Here is a 23,519-nt window from a genome sequence, read left to right as displayed (position 1 = left end):
GGATTATAATTCATTTTCTTACAAATCCTATGTATGAATTCATATTTAATGATTATGAAGCGTTATAGTTAATAAACAGAATCTTCCGATATTAAAATATCTGAAAGATGGTAGCACAATCAGATTTTGGAAGGTAAAGTAGTTCAGTGTAATCATTGTTAAGCATAGTGTTAACATCTCTATGATGGCATCAGTATTTTTGCTTTTCTATTATTTTTGGCTTTAACAACTAATACTGCCTTGTCTGTTGGAACCATTGTAATTAGGCTCAATCCAAAGTGACCTTGTGGTAGAATGGGATTGGCATGTTTGGGATTTCTTCTTCGAAGTGCATGTTGTTACATTTGAAAGGACGAAATTATTAATCCAGAAAACAGCAAATAACATGCTGATCTGTCTCTGATTGACAATGGGTCTAAAGAGGGACCCCCTAGAGTTGTGTATTTTTGAAAGGCATGTGGTTTAGTGGTTAGAAGTATTTGGCCCATGATCGTAAGGTCTCGAATTTGATTCCTGGTGGCATATTGTGTCCTGTTTGATGTGTAGTGTCTGTGTGCATGAATGATGGAATACAAATGTGTTGAGAGAAAAAGTGGACAGAAGAGGGATCTTGTGTGAAAGAGAGAAAACCGCTTGTATGGCCATGTGATGCAATTGATAAAGGGTAATTGTGTAAAAGTTGTCAATCACTAAACATGGATGGAACCTGTGGAAGGAGGAGGTCCATGAAGACATGAGGCAAAGTAGTGAAGGCTAATCTCAGGATGTTGAGCATCATAGAGAATATGACAAAAGACCTGTATGATTGGCAATTCACACCAAAACTGAAGTTCCAAAATCATTGTGAACTGGGCCCTGCCCTCAGACCCATATCTGTTCCTGTCAAACTTTCTCATCTTCCTCTCACTCATCGCTTCTAACTATGGCACTATTCAGCTGCTGTAATTCTATGAGATCAGAATTGTATATTTCATCCTGTTCTTGTTACCAATCATCCTTTTGCTTGGAACCACTTCTTTTTTGACACGCTTCCCTCCTCAGTATCATCTGTTCCCACTTTATTTTTCACTGATCACTCACTCCTTTCTGCAATCTGCCACCAACTGCTCCACTCCTCCACTTTGTTTCCCCACTCACTACATCCACTTCTAATGCATCATCTCTGTATTTTCCTTCTATCTACAGTTTGATTATTCTGCTACTTTGTGCCCTCTCTGTACTACCACTTATCACCTCCTCAGGCTACTTCTGTTTCTGATCATCTTCTCTAGTCACTACATTCACTGCTACCCTTCGTGAACTTACCCACTCACTCAGCAGAACCCTCTGCCCCAATTCTCTCTCCTTCTCACCTTGTACCTTGGGAATATATTCTGACACCTTGTCACCACCATCTTTATCTCTCTTTCCAGCTACTCCCACCTACTCTTATATAATAAGTTGCCATGTATCTTCTCTATAGCAAGACACCTGTTTCTGTATGTCTTTCTCTCTTTATATATATATATATATATATATATATATATATATATATATAATCTCATACTTTGGCCTCTCAACACCTGCCATGAAAGCCATTTCCCTCTCACTACACTGCTAATCAATCAAAGGAACTTTTTTGTCTTGCAAGTTACTTGTTACTCACAGGTGCCAGTGCCAAGAAAAGAAAGCACTCAGTACACTCACTCTGCAAGAGAGAGTGTCTGATAGGGTGAGGTCAAAATTTTTACCACGCCAACTGAAACCGGGTCACTAACACAGTTCTGCTGCAACTCTGTGCCAGAGACCAGGTTTCAGTTTGTGCGCTAAAAATTTCGACACCAAAAAGTAAATGCTTAACAACTTTTGTATATATAACTTTCTGAATAGCTATACAGCTATGCACTGCAGTGCGTGTGTGTGTGTGTGTGTGTGTGTGTGTGTGTGTGTGTGTGTGTGTGTGTGTGTGTGTGTGTGAATATGCACACACACACACTGAGCTTCTTTCATCATGGTCATGTCAAACATTCAGCTACTGTTTATAAAGGAGACATGTCTGTGCCTGTCAAGCTTTCACCTTCTCATCTTCCTGTCACCTATCACTTTTCTAACTATGGTATTATTCAGCTGCTGTAATTATGAGAGCAGAGTTGCATATATAATCCTGTTTTTGTGCTACCAGTCATTCCTCTCCTTGGAACTTAGCAAAAACCAAGTTTCTGGTAGTTAACTTAGCAAAGACCAAGGTCCTAGTACGCAAGAAATTGGACAAAACCCTTCAGGTAAATAGCCCTGCTCGATATGTGGGAAGGTTATAGGCAGAAATTCCATTGGGTGTACCCAGTACAAGCTATGTACACACAAGGTGCAGTGGAATAGTAAGATGATTAATGGAGAAAGTAGTGTTTTTATGTGGAAGATGTACGGGAGCCATAAAAACCATAGATACACAGGGGTACTAATTTCTGCTACCTAGGTAACCTACTTAGCAGTGAGGAGGTTATACAGAAAGTGTAATTGCTAGAATAAAAATAGGATGGCATTAGGAAGGGCATCCAGCTGTAGAAACCAAGCCAAAACAGACTATGGAACCTGATGGCCTTGGCCATTCCTGTCAAGCTGTCCAACCCATGCCAGTATGGAAAACGGACATTAAATGATGATAATGATATCTTATCTTCTTCCAGGGAGGGTTGTGGGAATACAGTCCTCACTTACCTCCGCCATAGTTTCCTATCAAAAGCAGCCATCATTACACTTCCTGAATGAATTCTTAAACCTGACCAGCTGAGACTATAGATATTCTCCAACCATCTTGTTCTTAGTCTACTCCTTGGGTCCCAGCTGGTTGGCTCAGCTTGAAGAAACCGTCTTGCAGTTCTTCCCTGTGGCATTCTAATCCTATGTTTGTAGTACTGGAGCTGTGACCTCTCAGTGCAGAGAAGTAGCAGCTCAAAATGGAGAGACATCTCGATTTCTGATTTATGCTTCCTGTCTGACGTTATTCCAGAGACCCTTCAAAGAAGCCCCATTCCAGATCCTTCCATTCACAATCATACTCTTTCAGTCATTAGGTGAGGAGAGGCACAAAAGCTAAATTGAAGATAGCAGGTTTGCCTTTTTTTAATTTTTTATATACTAACCTTTCCTTTTCTGAGGATTGAATGTTTCAATAGTTATTCAAACATCTGAAAACGTTTTATTGGAAATAAAGATTTGTTTTTTTTTCTGTCTTATTTCAGTGGTCGACGTTCCTCGGCTGTAACAAAACGGCAAGGCTTAGGCAGTCACACTAGTGGAAGCAGTGCTGGAGGGACGTCGAGACCGCTTGCCAACAGCCCAATGTCTCAGGGTCAGAATACAGAAAATACTGGCTCAAGTGGAGGATCCACTGTAGGAGAAAATGCAGGTGGTTGTGGTGGTGGTGGTGGTGGTGGTGGAGGAGGAGGAGGTAGTGGAGCAGGTGCTACAGCAGGAAACAGAAATGGTGAGGAGTCAGTACAGTTTTCAAGTACAGGTATATCATTATTTTTTAGTAGTAATTTTTTTTTTTTAATTTGCAACTAATGGTCATTAGTCTTTGTAAGTGGCTAGGAATTGAATATTGAATGGTTATGAATGTCCACTCCAGTAAAATTGGTATCAAGGGTGGGGGTCTCTTGCAAAAAATGGTTGGAAAACACTGATCAAGAAGACTTCATTTACAAGGCTTAACACTTAAGCATTCAGATTACTCTGTCAAACGTAATGCTTATTTATTCACATTGTTTTGAATTAATCCTGCATCATCTTGTAGCTTTGAGATTTCAATGAAGTGATTGTTTACTTTTAGTGTGATGATAGTATGATAGTTGTTAGAAATTAGATTTGGCCAGTTTGAACACAAAACAAGTAGAATATTTTGGCTAGATATGGTTGGTGTAAATGCTAAGGAGTTAAGCTGCTGGACATAAACAAAAGCCGCTTTTCAAGCAGTGTCTGCAAAAATTCAGAGGAACGAACACACACACACACACACACAGACACACACACACACACACACACTCATTCATTCTCACACTCTATCCTACTCATACACACTCTCTCACACATACGCTCTCTCACTCTCACACATACGCTCTCTCACTCTCACACATACGCTCTCTCACTCTCACACATACGCTCTCTCACTCTCACACATACGCTCTCTCACTCTCACACATACGCTCTCACTCTCACACATACGCTCTCACTCTCACACATACGCTCTCTCACTCTCACACATACGCTCTCTCACTCACACACATACGCTCTCTCACTCACACATGCACTCTCACTCTCACAACATGCTCTCTCACTCTCACGACATGCTCTCTCACACACACTCTCTCACATACTCACTCTCACTCACTCTCACGCACTTGCACTCTCACTCTCTCACACATACACGCACTCTCACACACTCACTCTCACGCATTCTTTCACTCTCACGCACTCTTTCACTTTCGCATGCACTCTCACTCTCGCACTCACTCACTCACTCACTCACAGTGATTTGGAAAGTCCCTTTTGAACTAGCTAACAACTGAGGTCAGTTGAGCTTGATGTTTCTCCTCAACACTTGTTCATAACTTTCAACCACTTCCAATCCTCTCCCTTCCCCCCCATCATTGACTGCCTTGACTCCGTGATTCCATAAATGCTTGTCTACTGCCCTGCTGTTCATACTTCCAGTTACTCAGACCACCCTACACACTTGGAAATCAGTATGACTAGATAATTTGAGCAGGAGTTTTTGTAGGACAACTAATATTCTTTCATCTTTTTGAGAAGGACTTTTTTCTAAAATATATAGAATTTCTATATCAAGATATTCAAAACAAAATATCAGAGTTAGTACTAACAAATATAACTTTGAGATTGTAGGATAATAAAAAAAAAAAGAAAAGTTTAATTTTGTATATCATTTAAATGCTAAAGGAACTCTTTTGCATGTATGAATATGTATACACCCACACACGTGTGTGGGTGTATGAGTGCATGTATAAATGCACATGCACATGCTGATGGATAACTTTCACTCACATGGTATTTGTTGCCTTGTGGCTATTTATTATGCAGAACATGTGCCCAAGGTCCCATACTGGAATTGAATCCAAAATCACATGGTTGCAAAGCAGAATTCTTATATGCATAAAAAAATTTTATAACCATTCTCCCCCCACCCCCTCCATCGGAGAGTTTTATACCAATGCTGCAACTGTTTATATTTATTTCCAGCATCAAGTTCTGCCGGAGCCACTGCAATGACTTCTGAGAGTGAATCTGAAGAATCTGATATGGGCAGATTACAAGGTAAACATATATTCCTTGCTACTAATCCAAATATTATTGCTGACAAGCATATTCAGAATAATAATGGTTTTGTGTTTCCTGTCAAAAAACATGACAGTTTACTGTAGATATTTAATATAATTTTTTATGCTTTAGTGTGAATGAGGATTACTGAACGTGAGTGGGTTCATCAGATCCTCTCAAACTGTTCAAGTTTTGTCAACATGGAAGATGGCTGTTCATGATGATGTCCCCTATCAGTGACTTATACACTCAACAATGCTTCTGTGCTATTATACTTTTCCTGCATTTGTACACAATTAAAACACAGGACCAATACAATGTCATTCAATAAACCCCTCAATGCTGCTAGAGAAGAAAACTAAGAATTTATATTATTGCTAATAAAGGAAACATTATTGTTGAGAAAATATTGGGAGATGGAATGAGACTAAAGAAGTGAGGACTTTGATTTGAAATATAAGCTGAGATATTGTTTCATGTACATAAAAACCATTTTAGATTAGGAAATAGGAATAAAACTTTTGTTGGTGATGTTTATATAAACTAAGAGCAATTCATTTCTTATCTAATGCAACCCCCCCCCCCCAAAAAAAAAAACAGGCACTTCAGACCTCTGAGAAACATTTATATGCATGATCTCTCTCTCTCTCTTTCTCTCTTTCTCTCTCTCTCTCTCTCTCTCTCTCTCTCTCTCTCACATACACACACTTAGTCAGGAAGTCAGGTCATTTAATTCATGTGAAAAAATGTAATAATAACCAGATGGAAAAGAAAGTTATGAGTGAATTTATTTGTGTTATGGGATTAACAGAAAACACCTACTGGTTGAATCTGTTAACAAAACTTGAATCTGTTACAACTAATGTTGTAAAGCCTAAAAAAATCATTTCTTATAGGCCTATTGTTGCTGCAATTACCTAGAAATCCAGATGAATTAAAAAGTAAATGACACTGACTTTGTGTTTTATGGCAATGTATTCCATCAAATTTTAAATGTAATGTTGTTTGATAAAGAAGAGGTGAGAAAAAAATACAGAAAAAATGTCACAGCGGGTGGGGAGTGAAGTGAAATATTGTCAACTTCCTGTCAAGTTGAAGACCCAACCATTAAAACAACAGCAATGATGGTGGTTGTCATGTTAATCCTGTGTTATTGCTGCCAAGGACCATTAAAATATGAAGTGATTTAGACAGTTTCTTAAATTGATTTTTGAAGTGACAGTGGTCATTACCTTAAGACTGATTATCCTGAACCAATTTGCTTATCTTCAGTTTTCACAACATTGTAGTCACTGCTCAAACCTTCAATCTTAAAAATGTCAGCATGTTTTATTTCTTTTAAAAAATTTTTTTTTTTTTTTTTGCTTTTCTGATATTTTGTGGGTAGTCAGTGAAAGTGGTGACCAATTTTCATGGATTCGGCTTGTCTAATAAACTTAATTAACACTTCTTAATTAGTTTTAATGGGACAAAGAATTGATCAAGTGTGTTTTCACTCAAGGATTGCTGCAGGGAGAAAAGTACATTAAAAAAAATCTGTGTACTGTCTCAGATTTGTGTAGTTCTCAAAAATTTGGTGATATTTATGACAAAACATTAATCATTGTATTTGTATACATTATTTTTTTTCTTTTACCTTTTCAGTTGCATCCAAAATACTCAATGTTGTGTCATCTATAATAAAATCAAATAATTTTCTGAGTATTTTTGATAAGTGTAAGAGAAAATGTTCAAATTAGTCTTTGGGACTAATTAATGGTTTGTTAAAATATTATTGACAGTGTTGATTCTGAAGCACCATACATCACCTGGTTTGCTTGAAAATATACATAACAAGCAATATACGATTTCAAAAAACAATATTGAATTACGATGAAAAGTTAAAAGTGCCAAACTCTCAGCACTCCTATTCTTTCCCCTTGATTTCTATATATCCAAATACTCATTCGTTAGCAGTTATTCTACTTGTTAAATCAAGCTTATTTTCATCAGTTGTATAACTTGATAGTCAATTGTTTTGTTAAAATATTGAGAACTTGATCTTGGAATAATCACTTGAAAACATTAACTGTTCTTCTCTTTAAATCCTTTCCCTGTTACTATATAGTTTCTGTTTTAATAGTTAAATTCGATTCTGAAATAGATTTTTAAGAAAGAAAATTATTTAATGCCTATGGGTTTGTTTTTGTATCCCTTTTTAGAAAAGAGACATGAATTTTGTCTGAATGAAATGGTTTTCTTTCTTTCTGTTTTTATTGTTTGACATCAGTCAACTTTGACTGAGAGGAAGTATGACCAAAAGCATTTCGTTCAGGACTATCCTGTTTTATTGAGGTGTATTTGGAAAACTCCTTTTTTCCTTTTTTTCAAGATTGGATATTGCCTGAGGGCAATTTGGCTGCTATATCTTACAGGTCTACTGACTATCATTTAATCATCTATTGTATTGAAGTTAAGGCAACTTCAAGGGAAGAATTTAACCGAAAGTACACCACTTTACTTGGCATTTGTCAACCTATAGAAAGCCTCTGACAGGGTTCCTCACTTCCTGATCTGCAGAAGCTAGGAGTAGATGAATGACCTGTGAAAGCCATTCAAGTCAGAGTTAATGAATACTTCGAAGAATTGAATGTGCAAGTAGGAATTCACCACAGTTTGGTTATGATTTCTCTTGTATTTATCATAGTCCTCCTGACCATAACAGAGGAGTTTAAGACCAATTGCCCAAAGGAACTCCTTTGTGGTGATGACCTTGTTCTTGTAGTTGAAACTGTAGAAGAATTAGTGGAATGCTAGGCATGGAAGCAAAACCTACAATCAAAAGGCCTTAAAGTTAGCAAAGACATAAAATCTAGTAAGAAAACAGATGAATGACTGTTGTATATATAGAAAAAGCATTAGTTGAAATTCCATCTGATGTGCAAAGTAAGAGCACAGAAGAGTTGCAGTGGAATCACAGGATGGCTAACAGAAAATAGACTTTGTTGTGATGTGCAGGAGCAATAGACATTATGAGCAGAAGGAAAAATAGATTTTCTGGAATGCTCAGGAGAATCCTTAGAGGTAGTAGATAGTTTTCATTACCTTGGAGACCAAATTAGCAGTATAGGGGAATGTCATAAAAGTATAGTTGCTTGAATAAGAACCAGCTGGAGAAAGTTCAGAGTGCTATTACCTCTGTTGGTAACAAAAGGTTTCTCTCTTTCAGGGTGAAAGGCAGATTATATGTACAAACAACAATGCTACATGCTTGTGAAACTAGGGCTGTGAAAGAAATGAAACTCCACTGGATGTGTAGCATCAGTGTGCATGTACAACAAAGTGTAAATGTGTTGAGAGAAAAATTGGGTATAAGAGGCATCAGATGTAGTGTGCAAGGGAGAAGGTTGCACTGGTATGGATGCAGGTGGACGAGAACAGCTGCTTAAAGAAGTGGTGATTGACAAAGATGGATGGAACTTGTGGAAGAGGGCATCTCAAGATGTGGGATGAAGTTGTTAAGACCAACTTCAAGATGTTGAGCCTTATAGAGATGACAAAAAAAGAACTAAGATGATTGGGGATGTGCTGTACTTGAGAAGACCTGTCCATCTCAGCAAAAATGAGCTCCTTTCCCCCACAACTCATCTTCAATTTCATCACTCTTTCAACTGTAACACTACTAATGCAAGTGCTGTAAATTATAGCATTTATCTGCCTTACACTTCACATTGGTCTCTCTGTCAACTCCTCCTCTTCCCTCATCCACTCCTATTTCGTCCACTTCCTCTCCTGACATTCACTATTGACCTTACCTCTACTGTGTGCTCCATCCACTGCATCCATTTGAATCCCCTGCTCTAACCACCTCTCACACTCTCGCTATTTACCTACCCATTCACCCTTTCTATCCCCTATCCCTATTCTCTCTCACATTCACCCTGTACCTTGAGGGTATGCCCTTACCATCTCTGTCTGTCTCTCTCCAGCTGGGCAAGCCATGTATCTCCTCTTCAGTAAAGCATCTGTTCCTTTCTATCATACATTCACTTCCTTCAACCCACTCACTTGAGGGGTTTTGTCTTGTGAGTTAGTTGGTGACTTCACTTGTGCTAGTTGCCACTCTGTAAAGTGGTTGGCATTAAGAAGGGTGTCAGTTGTCAACTTTGGCATGGTCTTTACAGGTGGAGCTCAGCACAGTCATCTGGCTTGTCAGTTCCTGTCAAACCATCCAACCCATTCCAACATGGAAAACAGACATTAAAAGATGAACATGTATTGAAGTTATTCTTCCATTTTAGCTTCAATTTCTTTTATGCAATTATTTAATTTTGTGGTGTGTTAAAGGTGGCAAATAGTGATCGTTTAGCATCTCTTTTGTTCCAATGGCATTTTGTACTTTAGCTTTTCAGTGACTTTATTTTTTGTTTTGTTTTGTTTTATTTGTATGTTTTATTTATTTGCTTTTCAACAATATTCTCTCAATAACCAATCATTTCAATCAATATGTGAAATATCCACTTGCAGTATTTGAGTTGTACATGTTTTCCTCTGTGGGATTTATCATTTTTAGTTAACACAGCTGTGTTAACTCTTTGCTGTATATTTACAATGCTACTTCATATCAACATACTGATTCATTATGTATTTCTAATGTTTTCATGCATTTTTTTTTTTTGTATTGGGTTAATCCAAAATCATTTGGAACTGTAAAAACGAAAAAAGCTCTTTTTTTTGTTTTTATTTCTCATGTTTTTACGAATCTTTATTTTTATTTGCAGCATTGTTAGAAGCGCGTGGCTTACCATCCCATCTCTTTGGAGCCCTTGGTCCACGCATGCATCAACTACTGCACAGAACAATGGCGGGGGGCACCAGTAAGTTCTGTTATAGTATTGTTTCTGCAGTATATATTTGTAAGTTTTTAGCTAGACCAGGTTAACTCAGCTAAGTTTTTATAACATAAGAGAATGTACAATGTGTTCTGATGATTAGTTTCATATTTACCTTTAATGTGTACCACTCTGTGGGTGCAATGTTTGCAGTTGAAAAAATTTTTTTTATATGTTATGATTTAGGATTATTTAACTAGATTCTAAAGTTGCATGGAGAAAATTAGTTTCCACCGAAATGAAGGCCCACAAAAGAGAAATGAATAAAAATGATACCCTAGTGGAGGCAAATAAAACTTGCTACTGCTGGGTTACATCCCACTAGCTATAGATCAAATGACTGAAGCATTGTGAAAGTATTTTGTATAGGTTTCTTTGTGAGGTAGATGTTGTGAACATCACTCATGTATAGAAATGTGATGTATATTCCTGTTGTATAGCCTTAAAGATCTTGTTCTATTTTATATATATATATATACACACGCACGCACACACACACACACAGATTTACTTGGTTGGCATGGGAGATAAGTTCATGTCCGTATGGAAGCTGGCTGTTAAATTATGATGGTATATCCATACCAGTGCCACATATAAGCACCCAGTACACTCTGCAAAGTGGTTGGCATTAGGAAGAGCATACAGCAGTAGAAACCATGCCAAAAACAGACAAATGGAACTCAGGCAGCCCTTGAGCTGACCAGCTCCTGTCAAGCAGTCCAACCATGTCAGCATGGAGAACAGATGTTAAATGATGATGATTATATATATATATATATATATATACATATATATAATTGTCACCTCTGTGTATGAGTATATTGACTCACACACACATCCATGGCTTAATTATTTGTATTCTCATTTAGATGCATATGCATTAAATTACTCAGTCGCTATTAGCTTAAATTTTCAAATAAGCACTCGCCTTGTATCCCCTTGTTATCATTCTGCTTGTTTTAATGAACGGCTAACAAAACATTCTTCGTTAAATGTTGGGGGCTGTTTTTAAACTCTCTTTGAGAAATGACAGTATTCCGGCTTTCTTGTATAATAATGAGTGTTAGTATTTTGATTTTCACTATTTATCATGAATAAAGCACCAACATTTGCAAATAGTTATGGGGAAAAGGTTAAATACAGAAGTGAAATAACACTATCACACATTTTCACTCTGCTTGTAACTTGCTTAGCTGTTGTTGCATGTTTTTTGCCATTTTGCTTTCTCATTTTTGTTTTCTAGACACATTATTCAGATATATCATTTCAGCTGGTAAAAAAATTAATAGACCAAAATGATGATATCCTAAATTGTTTGACGAATTTCATTAGAATAAAATAATGAAGTTCATTTTTTTCTGTAGAAAAGAAAATGTTATCTTGAAATTCCTTCACATGTGGAAATATAATTCTATAAAATATTCTATTTGTTATGTATCTGTGTTTTTACTACTAACTGATATTGTTATTTATTTCATAGTGAACAAAGTGCAACAATTATTACAAGGTCTTCAAGCTGTCAATGATGAAGGACAGCAGCTGACAGCTGTTATAGAAATGTGTCAGGTAATTTTTATACTTTCATTTCTCTCTGATCACTTTCAGATTTATACATACGCACACAGGAATTTAACATTTAGAATTTATTAGCTGAGCATGTATTATTTAATTAATGGGTTCCTTTTTTCGCTTCCTTTGTGTTTGTTTTACATTCATTTTTTCTATGCTATCTTTGGTTAAATGAAATATTATTGAGGCATTATTTTACAGCTGGGTACCTTTTCTTTCACTAAATGTGTGTGCAATTGTAACTCTTGGCTATGTACAAGAATCTGACAAAATATTTTTCATGTGTTGAGTTGCTGCTTTAAATACTTATTTGATGTTATAGAAATGAACAAGAAGAGACTAGTAGGTAATGAAGTGTGTACCATCTTGTGTGGCCAGGATCTGCTAGGTTATATATAAAAGATCTTGTAAACTAAGTAGCTAGAGTGTTTGGGTATACTTGCTGTATTACCAATTCAAAAGGTATTGAGTGAAAAAGCATCTTGTGTGTGTACAAAAATTGCATATAATTAGTGATGCACACATGCACACTTAGTCAGTGTTTTTTTTCCTTAAGCAAAGTACATACTTTGGTTGTCCTGTTTGTCTGATTATAGATTTATTTTATAATTTCCAGAAATAGGGGGAAATAATGTTTCCAGCTGTAAAATTACAAAAATCATCTCCCATTTCAATATAGGAGAACAAGCATTAACAAAATTATATAGAGCTAATAGGAATTTACCCGTGTTATTTCTTTGAAGTTTTTTTTTTGTTTTGTTTGTTCATTTATTTGTTTGTTGTTAAAGTGATAAACAATTGTTGGCATTTACTTTTCTAGCTTCTTGTGATGGGCAATGAAGACACTTTGGCAGGCTTTCCTGTGAAACAAGTTGTTCCGGCTTTGATTACATTGTTGCAAATGGACCATAACTTTGATATGATGAACCATGCTTGTCGTGCTCTTACCTACATGATGGAAGCATTGCCACGCTCTTCAGCTGTTGTTGTTGAGGCTGTACCTGTGTTTTTAGAGAAAGTAAGTACACACAATGAATTTGTAATTGTGAATTAAAACCTGGTGATCCATGAAGTCTATCTAGATGTCAAAATGTCTATATTAGTCTATGACACAAATAATTACTTGTATAGCTAATTAGAAAAACAAAACAAGGAAATGGTGGTGTATAGAGTAATTTAAGAAGGAATGAAGAAAATGGCATGCAAATAATTTTGCAATCAACTCTAATTACTTTTATCAAACTCAAAATAGCATGGTGTGAATTAAAACTTTGTGATGATAATGATGATTCTTAAAGTGTATTGAGATATGAAAATGTTTACATTGGTTTATGAAATAATTATTTATATAGCTAATTTGAAACGACTAAGGAAATGACTGTATATAGAGTAACTGAAGAAGGAATTGAGAAGATGGCACATAAATAATTTTGCAATCAACTCTAATATTATTACTTTTGTCAACCTCAACATAACATGTTAAGAGCAAGAAGTCAATGAACTTCTTGCTCATATCAACTCATCTGTTTTGTGTTTGATATACATCTGTGTATAATAAAGGCTGCAGGCATGGCTAAATTCTTTAGAAGTCTTGGTTTCACTCCCACTATTCAGCAGACACTTTGAGGTAGTGTTGTCTTTTTTTAGCTTCAGTTTGGCCTAAATCTTGAGTGAAGTCAAGTACAAACTGATGGAAGTATGTCAAAAAGATTACACCTGCAGGTAGTTTGTACCTGAATTGAACAAAAGATTAATGAATATGTATGTCACGAAAACGTAATAAGCACCCGTGCTGGTACCACGTAGAGAAGCACCTATATCGGCGCCACATAAAGAAAGCACCTGTACCACTTAAATGTAAAAAAAAGCTCCCAGTATACTCTGAAAAGTGGCTGATATTAGGAAGGGCATCCAGCCATAGAACCAAAGCCAGAACAGATGACTGGAGCCTGGTGCAACCCTCCGGCCCTTCAGCTTGCCAGCTCCTATCAAATGGTCCAACCTGTGCCAGCATGGAAAATGTATGTAGAATAATGGTGATGACATATGTGGTTTGTGTTCCTGTACATTAATGATAATGACTATCAAAAAGTTATGAAGCTTCAGCCATTTTTTTTCTTCTTTTAATTATTCAGATAAATTATTTTTCCATTTTATTTGTCTCCCAGTTACAAGTGATCCAGTGTATGGATGTTGCTGAGCAAGCTCTAACTGCTTTAGAGATGCTTTCACAAAGGCACAGTAAATCTATTTTACAGGCAGCTAATGTAAGAACCAGTTTTTTCTTAAAATTTTATTATTGTTCATTATTTTATTTAAAAAACAAAAAGTGAATTTTATTATTGTTCATTATTTTATTTAAAAAACAAAAAGTGAATTTTATTATTGTTCATTATTTTATTTAAAAAACAAAAAGTGAATTTTATTATTGTTCATTATTTTATTTAAAAAACAAAAAGTGAATTTTATTATTGTTCATTATTTTATTTAAAAAACAAAAAGTGAATTTTATTATTGTTCATTATTTTATTTAAAAAACAAAAAGTGAATTTTATTATTGTTCATTATTTTATTTAAAAAAAAAGTGGTGGATTGATAGAACTTCAGACAAAATTTGTAGATCTGTGTCAAAGGATTACAGGAATTGGTAAAATGTTGGAGTTGTATCAGTAGAGCATCAAAGCAAAATGCCATATAGTATTAAATAAGAACCAATCAAAGAGTGGAGTAAATTTGACTATACATCCTTCCCCCGAATTTGTGGCCTTGTTTTATACATCCTGCCCTCGAATTTGTGGCCTTGTTTCTATGATAAACATCTCTGTGAAAGACCAACATAGCTGTAAAGTTAGATGTTCAGTTTGTGTCTGCACTGGTTGAGACCTCTCCCTACAAGATGTCTACTACTATAATTAATCGTAAAGTGATCAAATAAGAATTAAATCAAGAATGAATTATTTCTTTTGATGACTTATATTTTGAGAGAAATGTGAATTAGCAAGATTGCTATTTCTCTCCAAGACATGGACAATGTTATTGAGTTCTTACTCAATACTAGAATGAATGTTTTAGATCCAGTTTACTGACACTATGGCACCCCACTATTTAGTCTTGGTTAGTTAAAATAAATAATACCCCAGTCAAGTACCCATTTCCGTTTCCTAGAAAGAATGGTGGAAATATTGTGCCACTCATATTCAAGAAATGTAATATTGACACCAAAAAGTGGGAGAGAAATGCTCAGGATCGAGAACGTTGGAGATCCATCACCAAAAAGGGACTGACTACTTTTGAGACCAGCAGAATTATTGAACAAGAAGAAAAGAGGAGATGCAGAGAAGTTGGACAAGAACAACCAAGAAGGGACCTTCCCTCTGGAACCATCTTTTCCACTTGTGGAAAGAACTTCCAAACAAGAATTGGACTTGGTTGTCCCTTCAGAATCTATAAAAAAAATATATATATATATATATATATATATAAAATCCTCAATCTTATTGAAATTTACCTCTTTAATTTTCCATGTTATGTTTTGAAGAAAAGTTTTTGTTCCAACTTTGTTTTAACTTTATTTAAAATATTTCTTTCAATTTTGTTTGTTTTCCTTTTTTTTTTCTTCTTTCTGTAGGGCGGCATTGCAGCTTGCTTGATGTATTTGGATTTCTTCTCCATCTCTGCTCAACGATCAGCATTAACAATTACAGCGAATTGTGTGCAGAATTTAACAGCTGATGAATTTCATTATATAAGAGACTCTTTGCCATTACTTAGTGCCAGAGTAAATCACCAAGTAAGAAATTTTACCTTTATGACCTTTACTGGGTAACAGAGGGGCTCTAGTGAAGGTTAGGCATACCCATCTCTATACTACGTTGTATTTTTTTTTATTGTTTGAAGGAGACACAGGCTGATCTACTCACCAGATAGTCATGAATAGATACTTTACTCTTTGTCTTAGTATTGCATATCAATATATTCCAGGGCTGGGAACTGACAGAATTGGTAGAGTGATAGCCACAAAATAGCTTGCAATATTTAGTTGTAAACCTTCATGCTCTGAGTTTAATTGTGGAATTAAATTTCTTGGTTACTCCAGTAATGATGTTAAATATCTACCAAAAATTAGAATTGGTAAGTAAACTTGCTGTATCTCAACCAAAAATAGTTTCAAACATGATGTTCTTCAGCAACTGATAGATTGATACATAAAACTGCTTTCTGTTCTGCAGTTAAGAGTGAAACTTGAGTGGATGTATCTGATTTCTGCAGTAAAAGGGTTAAAACATTCTGAGTTGATTTTTGCCTTTTATTCTTCCAGGATGGTGAAATAAGTACAACTTGATTACTGGGTTGATCTAATTAGCTGTACCATTCTCTGTCATTGAATTCACAATTATATTCTTTCCCCACTTTCACAATGCAACTGATATATATATAATTATATGTACAGGGTGTCTTAAAAGTCACTGGTGGGTTTCAGTTTTTAATAAATTCTTTAAAATATTGGAAAGACCATTAGGAAGACCTGCATAATGATGAGCAGACAGTTCAGTAAAGCAATTTGGGGCAAGATGGAAATGAATGGCAGGATCAAGAAAGAATTAAATGCACATTGTAACCAGAAGTGTATAACATCCAATAGCCTGGTCAATTCACATGATATACATATAGATGCATCCTGAATGCAATTTTCAATATATAGCTAATAATTATAGCTAGTTCCAGGTGTGATATTTTTGCCAAATATCTTGTATTATAATTTGATTATACCGAACTTGAAATACTTAGAATGGTCGATATTTTGTTTTAGGACAAGAAATCAGTGGAAAGCTGCTGCTTGTGCTTCTCTCGTCTTGTTGACAACTTTCAACATGATCAAAGGATCTTGAAAGAAATTGCTGTTCATGGTCTTCTCACAAATATCCAGCAATTAGTAAGTATCTTTTTATGTAATTAAATGCATTCTCTGCTTTTCATAAACAGGCATATTTTACCCAGATTCATCTAAAGGAAAAATACTTTAGTGTAGTGATTCAAATATTGATACCACTAATGGTCAGTATTCTTGTCAATGTTCCTTATTTCTGTGTATTAGTGTTATGATGGGGGAACTCTTAGAACTTGTCATTAGAGTGGGTCCAATTTTAATTTGCTGTAAAATTCTTGAAATTTAATTAATCAGAGAATTGTACTTTGTATGTTTAATAGTTGTTTCTCAGACGATGACTGTCATCTATTTTAACTTAAGAATAAACACTTAATGCAATTGTCTTGTAGCTAACGAAGCATTTCTCTCCATTTGTGGAGCAATGAAGTAGGCATTCAAATTATGGACTCATGTAACAGAACCTTCAGAATCAAAAACAGTTTTCTACAAAATGTGTTTTCTGCTCAAATTAGATATTTAAGTTGTCATCTCACTATATTATTGCAGAGTAATGGCAAAGTATTTTTATTAAAGCTAAAATGATGTTGGCTTTGTTAATTGTTGTATATTTTGGAAAATCGTTTTTTAATGAACAAGCATCTTAATGTGATGAGATTCAGTTTGCCAAATCCACAATCTGGTTTTAAACGCTTGATTGATGTCCTGGCAGTTCCTTCACTAAATTTGTTTGATAAACATAAACACAATGTCATATTATAGAACTGAAGTGCTTGACCCTACGTAGGAAATAAATACTTTTAATTTCATGTTTGTTTTTTATGAACTTTTGACTGTTGATGACTTTTAATGACATTTTTCAATATCAGCATTAAATGGTATATTTTCATTCCAGCTGGTTGTGAGTCCTCCTATAATAAACACAGGAACATTTGTGATGGTAATACGAATGCTGGCGCTTATGTGTGGGAGCTGTCCTGATTTGGCTGTTGTCTTACTAAAACAGAGTAAGAATTTGTCTTTGCTTATAAGTCACTGAACATGTACAGATCATGTATCTGCTTTATAGTGAAACTCAGCATATGTAGAAACAAGAGTTGCTATTACATAGATCATTTGAATCTAAAATTATTTCACGATCATTAAGTTTAGCAGACCCATGAGAAAAAGTATTTAAAAAGCATAAATAAAATTTGCTGAAATTTGCATTTTATTAAATTGTGTTTGAACAATATTTTTTACATGATATATCTGGTATCATTTCTCATATATGCAGTGTTGACTATAGAATATTTTTGCTGCCCTATTACTTTCTCATAAGATATCATTAATATTACATTATGCTGAAACGGATGCCCTTTTTACTTTGAGATATCTTTAATATAATACAACATTGACTTGTATGTAGTGGACCATTGCATTTATAAGTGTAGTTTCACATCACTTGTCAAAGCGATTCTGCTGTTAGGATATATTTATTGATTTATGTATTATTGTTCTATCTGAATTGTATGAAATTGTTTGTTTTCTGCTCTTGCTAACTGGTGTGAAATATTTTCTTTTCAGAAATAGCTGAAACATTGTGTTATTTGCTGGTTGGTTCCTCAGACCAAGCTTCTCAAAGTATTGAGGTAAGAAGTAAATCATATCTTCAATGGTATCTAGTAAATTGATTTAGTGTCTGGTAAAATAGAGCTTTTGGTATTTATGTTCTCAACCAGTTTAATGGAACTGATAAGCATTCAGCATGGATTGTATGAAATCAGTTCCCTTTTATTTTATTCATGTGGTTAACTCTGTTTGTCAGAAGAGTTAAGAACATAACATTTGAGTAATACTTATTTTCAAATGATTTGTCATTAAAGCAAGTAGACTAACAAGTTTCATAGTAATTAACATTGGCTGATAACTACATAGGCAAGTAAATCTACAGTAGATTTAGACCAAAGAAAGTTGTGAAAGAAACACTGTCTAATAGTGCATGATGGGATGCCTAGTGGAATGCTATATGCACAGCTGTTTGGCAAGAAGCTTGCTTCCCAACAACATGCTTCCAGGTTCAGTCCCACTGCATGACACCTTGGGCAAGTGTCTTCTACTATAGCTTTGGGCTGACCAAACCTTATGAGTGGATTTGGTAGACAGAAACTGAAAGAAGCCCGTTATATATATATACATATATATATATATATATATATATATATATATATATATTTAGATGTGTGTGTTTGTCCCCCACCCACCCAACATCGCTTGACAACCAGTTCTGGTGTATTCACGTACCTGTAACTCAACTGTTCAGTAAAAGAGACCAATAGAATAAGTATTGGGCATGACCACAGCCTCAGGATTGAAACAAATAAAATAGCACCAAAACTATAACTGCTCTTGAAATGAGAAAGGATATTTTACTGGCTTTCATTGTTGATTCTTGTAAAAGAAAATGTTTCCTGTGTTGTTCAAATATAAAAGTTTCACATTATGATTAATATATCAGGGTATGTTAACTTGAATCTGTGCAGGTGAATATAGCAAACTGGAAAAACAAATGCTTGCATTGTTTTTATTAATGTGTTTAAAGTTAGTTTTTTTTTTATTCCAGCTGATTTCCAGGACACCTCAAGAATTGTATGAAATTGTTTGTTTAATTGGGTAGGTTTCTCTCTTTATTCTTGTGATTGTTTCAAATTTTGAGATACAAAATAAATTTCTGTGACTTCCACCACTCGAATCTAATTTTAAAATATTCTGATTCTCTTTTAGTGAATTAATGCCGAAACTGCCATCAGATGGCATATTCTCAATTGATTCTATGTTAAAGAAGGGATCGTCTGTCAGTGGTGATGCTGTTATTTGGCAATGGAGAGATGATCGTGGAATGTGGCATCCCTATGCATTGATTGATAGCAGAATCATTGAGGTAAGTATTCTGCAATTAAAAATAGGTTTTAATATTTTGATAATTAAAATTACTATAAAGGAATGAAATATTTGACTTTGGCTGTTTTATCTGTAGGCAGCTCATCAATCAGGTGAAGATGAAGTAAGCCTGTCTACAATGGGAAGAGCTTATACAATTGACTTTAACTCTATGCAACAAATCAACGAAGACACTGGCACAGCACGGCCAGTTCAGAGAAAAGTTAATTCATTGGTTGCTAGTTGTATTCACTCTGCTTGTAAGTATTTAATATTTATCATTTAGTTTGAGGGGGGACAGCTGGTCATTCTTGACTATGAAATTGAAGTGTTGAGGTTTGCTGTGCATATGTGAATATGTCTCAGTTTGTTGATGTCTGTAATTGTGTGTCAAATGATAACTGGATTAACTGTCAGTTGCCTGTTGGATAAAAGCATAATAATTTAATTTAGAAACTAATGTCCCAGGTTTGAATCTAGTCTAGCATTATGTAGGAATAAGATAACGGTTGATTGGAAATCAGCATAGATGTCTGTGCCACATAAAAAGCATTGGTGTGGGTGCTGGTGCCACATAAAAAGCACCCAGTACACTGTAAACTGGTTGGCATTAGGAAGGGCATCCAGTTGTAGAAACCAAGCCAAAACAGACTATGGAACCTGGTGTGACCCCTGGCCTTGCTAGTTCCTGTCAAACCATCCAACCCATACCAACATGGAAAACGGACATTAAATGATGATGATAATGCAGCTCTCACTTTTAATCCTAACTCTAACCCTGACCTGTCTTTAGACAAAGGTGAGAATATTGGTTGGATTGATTTCTGTTTAGCAGAGCCATTGGAGTGTCAGAATGCTTGCAGTATTTGTTATGTTCCAACTTACAGCATTCTGAATTCAATTCCTGGCAAAGTCAGCTTTGCTTTTCATCTTTTCAGAGTTGTTAAAGAAATTGTCCTGGCAGTGGATTATAAGAATTGTTTGACCGAACTGGATGCTTTGTTGTATCTGTTCTGATTATGTTCTGAATCCTGCCACTTAACACTGGTAAAAAAGAAAATGAATGGTAACATTGTCTATCAGCAACAGAGTACCAGCAATGGAATAGCCAATAGTTTACCTTGGTTTGATTGTAAGATTAACTCCCACCACATGGTGTTTGGCCATCATCACATTTGGAGATTAGCTTCTTCCACATTATTAGAAGAATCAATGAAAACTGTTTTAGCTTGTCAGAGTACCTTTAACTCTATAGCATTCAAACCACAATATCTGGTCCAAATATTCTACCTATGTTTAAATTGGCCAGATCTGGCCTCTTACACCTACCTTACAATGCCATTCTAAAAACATATACGATCACATCATCAAAATTTTGAATGCTATGAGATAGTGCACGATTAATTCAAAACAGTCTGAATGCTGAAGGGTTATATATTTGTTACGATGTTGTACATTGTCTTATCTCCTTTATTGTAATGTAAACTTGATTTTTTTTTTCATCATGTAACTGGAATTACTCTAACAGTAACTTTGACTTTATTTCAGCTTCCTCCTCTTCCTCCTCTTCCTCCTCTGATCCAAATGTTGAACAATGTGATTCCAGAGAGGAAATATTAAAAGAAGATATAGATCTTGCCTCTGCATTTATTCAAACTCTCTTTGCAGTTTTATATGAAGTATATAGTTCATCGGTAATTATTATTATTATTATTGTTGTTATTGTTGTTGTTATGGAGTGAGAGAGCAGTGCATGCTATCAAAGTGATACTGGGCTAGAAATGAAGCCCATCATGACGACCCGTCTGATAAAGGTACACCAGACACCTGCATCACAACTATATGTGCGTGACATGGTGATCTACTATCAAGATAAACAGTACATGACCTTGCAGGTGGCATCCAATTTGAATTTTCGTATGGTCAAGTAGCCAATCCCGCTCAAAATGTCCATCAATAAGGTTTAAGGATGATGAAACACCCATGTTTCCAGAGGTGTAGTATTCAAACTCCAAAGAATTCATCTCAACATGTGGCCGATACCCTCCCACTATTCCTGTTTGTAATCAGAGATGCACATATTGTCAGCTACTAAGGGACATGCTCAAGCAACTAACAAGCAAATCTCTGATATTGAGCAGAATATTTGTTGCAGGCCATCTTTTACACCAAGACGAACCGTGTACATGATAACCCTTCCAATCAGTTAAGATCAGAAGCACGGTACCACTGCCTGGCATTGATTCAGGGCAGCATTATCATCATTATGAGTTTTCCCTCTTCCTTCAACGCTGTTTCCATTTCTTGCCAAGTGTCTTCCCCTGTATACAGTGATAGGCCATTATAATAAACACACCAGATTGTTCATTTACAAAACCAAGTTATGTGAAAGAAATGAAAGGGAAAAAAAACAAAACATTTATATGGGTTGTAATCGTTTTTGCATCGACAATGCTCTTAATATGTGCAACATATCAGTTAAAGCAATCTTCTGCACTTGTTGTAGAGTTGGTGAGTCAGGGATCATTCTTAAATAATTTTAAGTTCTTTTTTGATCATTCCAAGTGTTCCCCCACCCCCATCACTAGTATTGTAACCACCTTCAGATGCCACATTTTTTTCAATTTTAATAAACAAATTGTTATATTTTCTGAACTTGTCAAATGCTTTTACTGAGGTCTTATGATCACAAGGAATACTCATGTCGATCAATTAACCAAAACATTATTGTTTTGGTCTTTCAAAACAATATCTGGTTTATTAGCTTTGAAGTTCTGTCTGTGTATACTGGAAAGTCACAAGAGAGATTACATTTTCTCAAGCAGGCAGAATTGTTAGAATGCCAGGCAAAATGCTTAGTGGCATTTCATGTCTTTACATTCTTAGTTCAAATTCTGCCAAGGTTTCATCTTTTTGGGTCAATAAAATAAGTACCTGTTGAGCACTGGGGTTTATGTAATCAACTTATCCCTTGTGCCAAAATTTGAAATTATTATTATATAAGGCAGTAAGCTAGTAGAATTGTTACTGTGCTGGGTAAAATGCTTAACAGCATTTCATTCATGTTTATGTTCTCAGTTCAACTTCCACCAAGGTCAACTTTGCCTTTCGTACTTTGGGGTCAATAAAATAAGTACAGGTTGAATACTGGGATCAATATCAACTTACCCCATCCCTGAAATTGCTGACTACATGCCAAAATTAGAAACCAGTATATAGTAAAGTTACTTTATGATCTGTATTCTGCTCCTATGGTGGCTAAAATGGGTACAATGTCAAGTACTGTTGTTTATTGAGTTAGCTGTTGCATTCCACTTACTTTAGTAATAATTATTTTACTGTTATTTTGGATTTTCATAATGTTCTCCAAAAATGTCAGTTTTTAAAACATTAGCAAGGTATCAACTTGGTATCTAATCTAGTGTTCTGTTGTCCTGGCTATTTTCTCTCTCCAAACACGTATGCATGCAGGGATGTAAAAGTTTTCTTTAAATCATTGATTATAAAAAGTGGTGTTTGAAAATAAATTGACTTTTCATAATGGTTTTTTAAAATTTTATTTTTTATTTATTTCATTTTTGCAGGCTGGACCTACTGTGAGACATAAATGTCTACAAACATTGTTGAGAATGATCTATTATGCTAGCTCAAATCTTCTCAAAGTTGTCTTGAAGAATCAACCTGTTTCCAGGTGAGCAGTTATTTTTACAGCCAAGAGGCTTTTGTGTAGTAAATTTGACATATGAAGGTGGTTCCTTTGCAGGATTGTTTTAAAAAAAAAAAAAAAAAAAAAGGAAAGGAAAAGTTTTCTTTGTCGATAACAATCAGTGTATCCTGTACACCTCCAGAGAAACAGTGTCCACTTTCCCCAGTTGTGTGACATATAATTGGTTATCTATGTTCTCACAAATCGAATACTCTTGCTATATGTAAATAGTTGCTTTGGAAGCCAGTCTCAA

The 23,519-nt window shown here is 35.3% G+C and overlaps 1 protein-coding gene across 22 annotated transcripts in view; it reads left to right on the top strand.

Annotated features, from left to right (window-relative positions):
- LOC106882225 (E3 ubiquitin-protein ligase TRIP12) overlaps positions 1-23,519 on the top strand; it is a 135,675-nt gene that overhangs the window by 68,512 nt on the left and 43,644 nt on the right. For all 22 annotated transcript variants that reach the window (XM_089341703.1, XM_089341693.1, XM_089341705.1 and 19 more), the window contains 15 exons: positions 3,222-3,496; positions 5,239-5,313; positions 10,077-10,172; positions 11,668-11,753; positions 12,577-12,774; positions 13,925-14,023; positions 15,385-15,546; positions 16,567-16,689; positions 17,537-17,648; positions 18,208-18,272; positions 19,244-19,293; positions 19,405-19,561; positions 19,658-19,820; positions 21,109-21,254; positions 23,145-23,251. In XM_089341703.1, coding sequence (XP_089197829.1) covers positions 3,222-3,496; positions 5,239-5,313; positions 10,077-10,172; positions 11,668-11,753; positions 12,577-12,774; positions 13,925-14,023; positions 15,385-15,546; positions 16,567-16,689; positions 17,537-17,648; positions 18,208-18,272; positions 19,244-19,293; positions 19,405-19,561; positions 19,658-19,820; positions 21,109-21,254; positions 23,145-23,251 — 1,914 coding nt within the window. The remainder of the gene's footprint in view (positions 1-3,221; positions 3,497-5,238; positions 5,314-10,076; positions 10,173-11,667; positions 11,754-12,576; positions 12,775-13,924; positions 14,024-15,384; positions 15,547-16,566; positions 16,690-17,536; positions 17,649-18,207; positions 18,273-19,243; positions 19,294-19,404; positions 19,562-19,657; positions 19,821-21,108; positions 21,255-23,144; positions 23,252-23,519) is intronic.

The sequence above is a fragment of the Octopus bimaculoides genome, chromosome 25 (genome assembly GCF_046866305.1).
Source record: "Octopus bimaculoides isolate indiv1 chromosome 25, ASM4686630v1, whole genome shotgun sequence".
Taxonomy (NCBI): Eukaryota; Metazoa; Mollusca; class Cephalopoda; order Octopoda; family Octopodidae; genus Octopus; species Octopus bimaculoides.
This window is presented reverse-complemented; position numbering and strand designations above follow the sequence as displayed.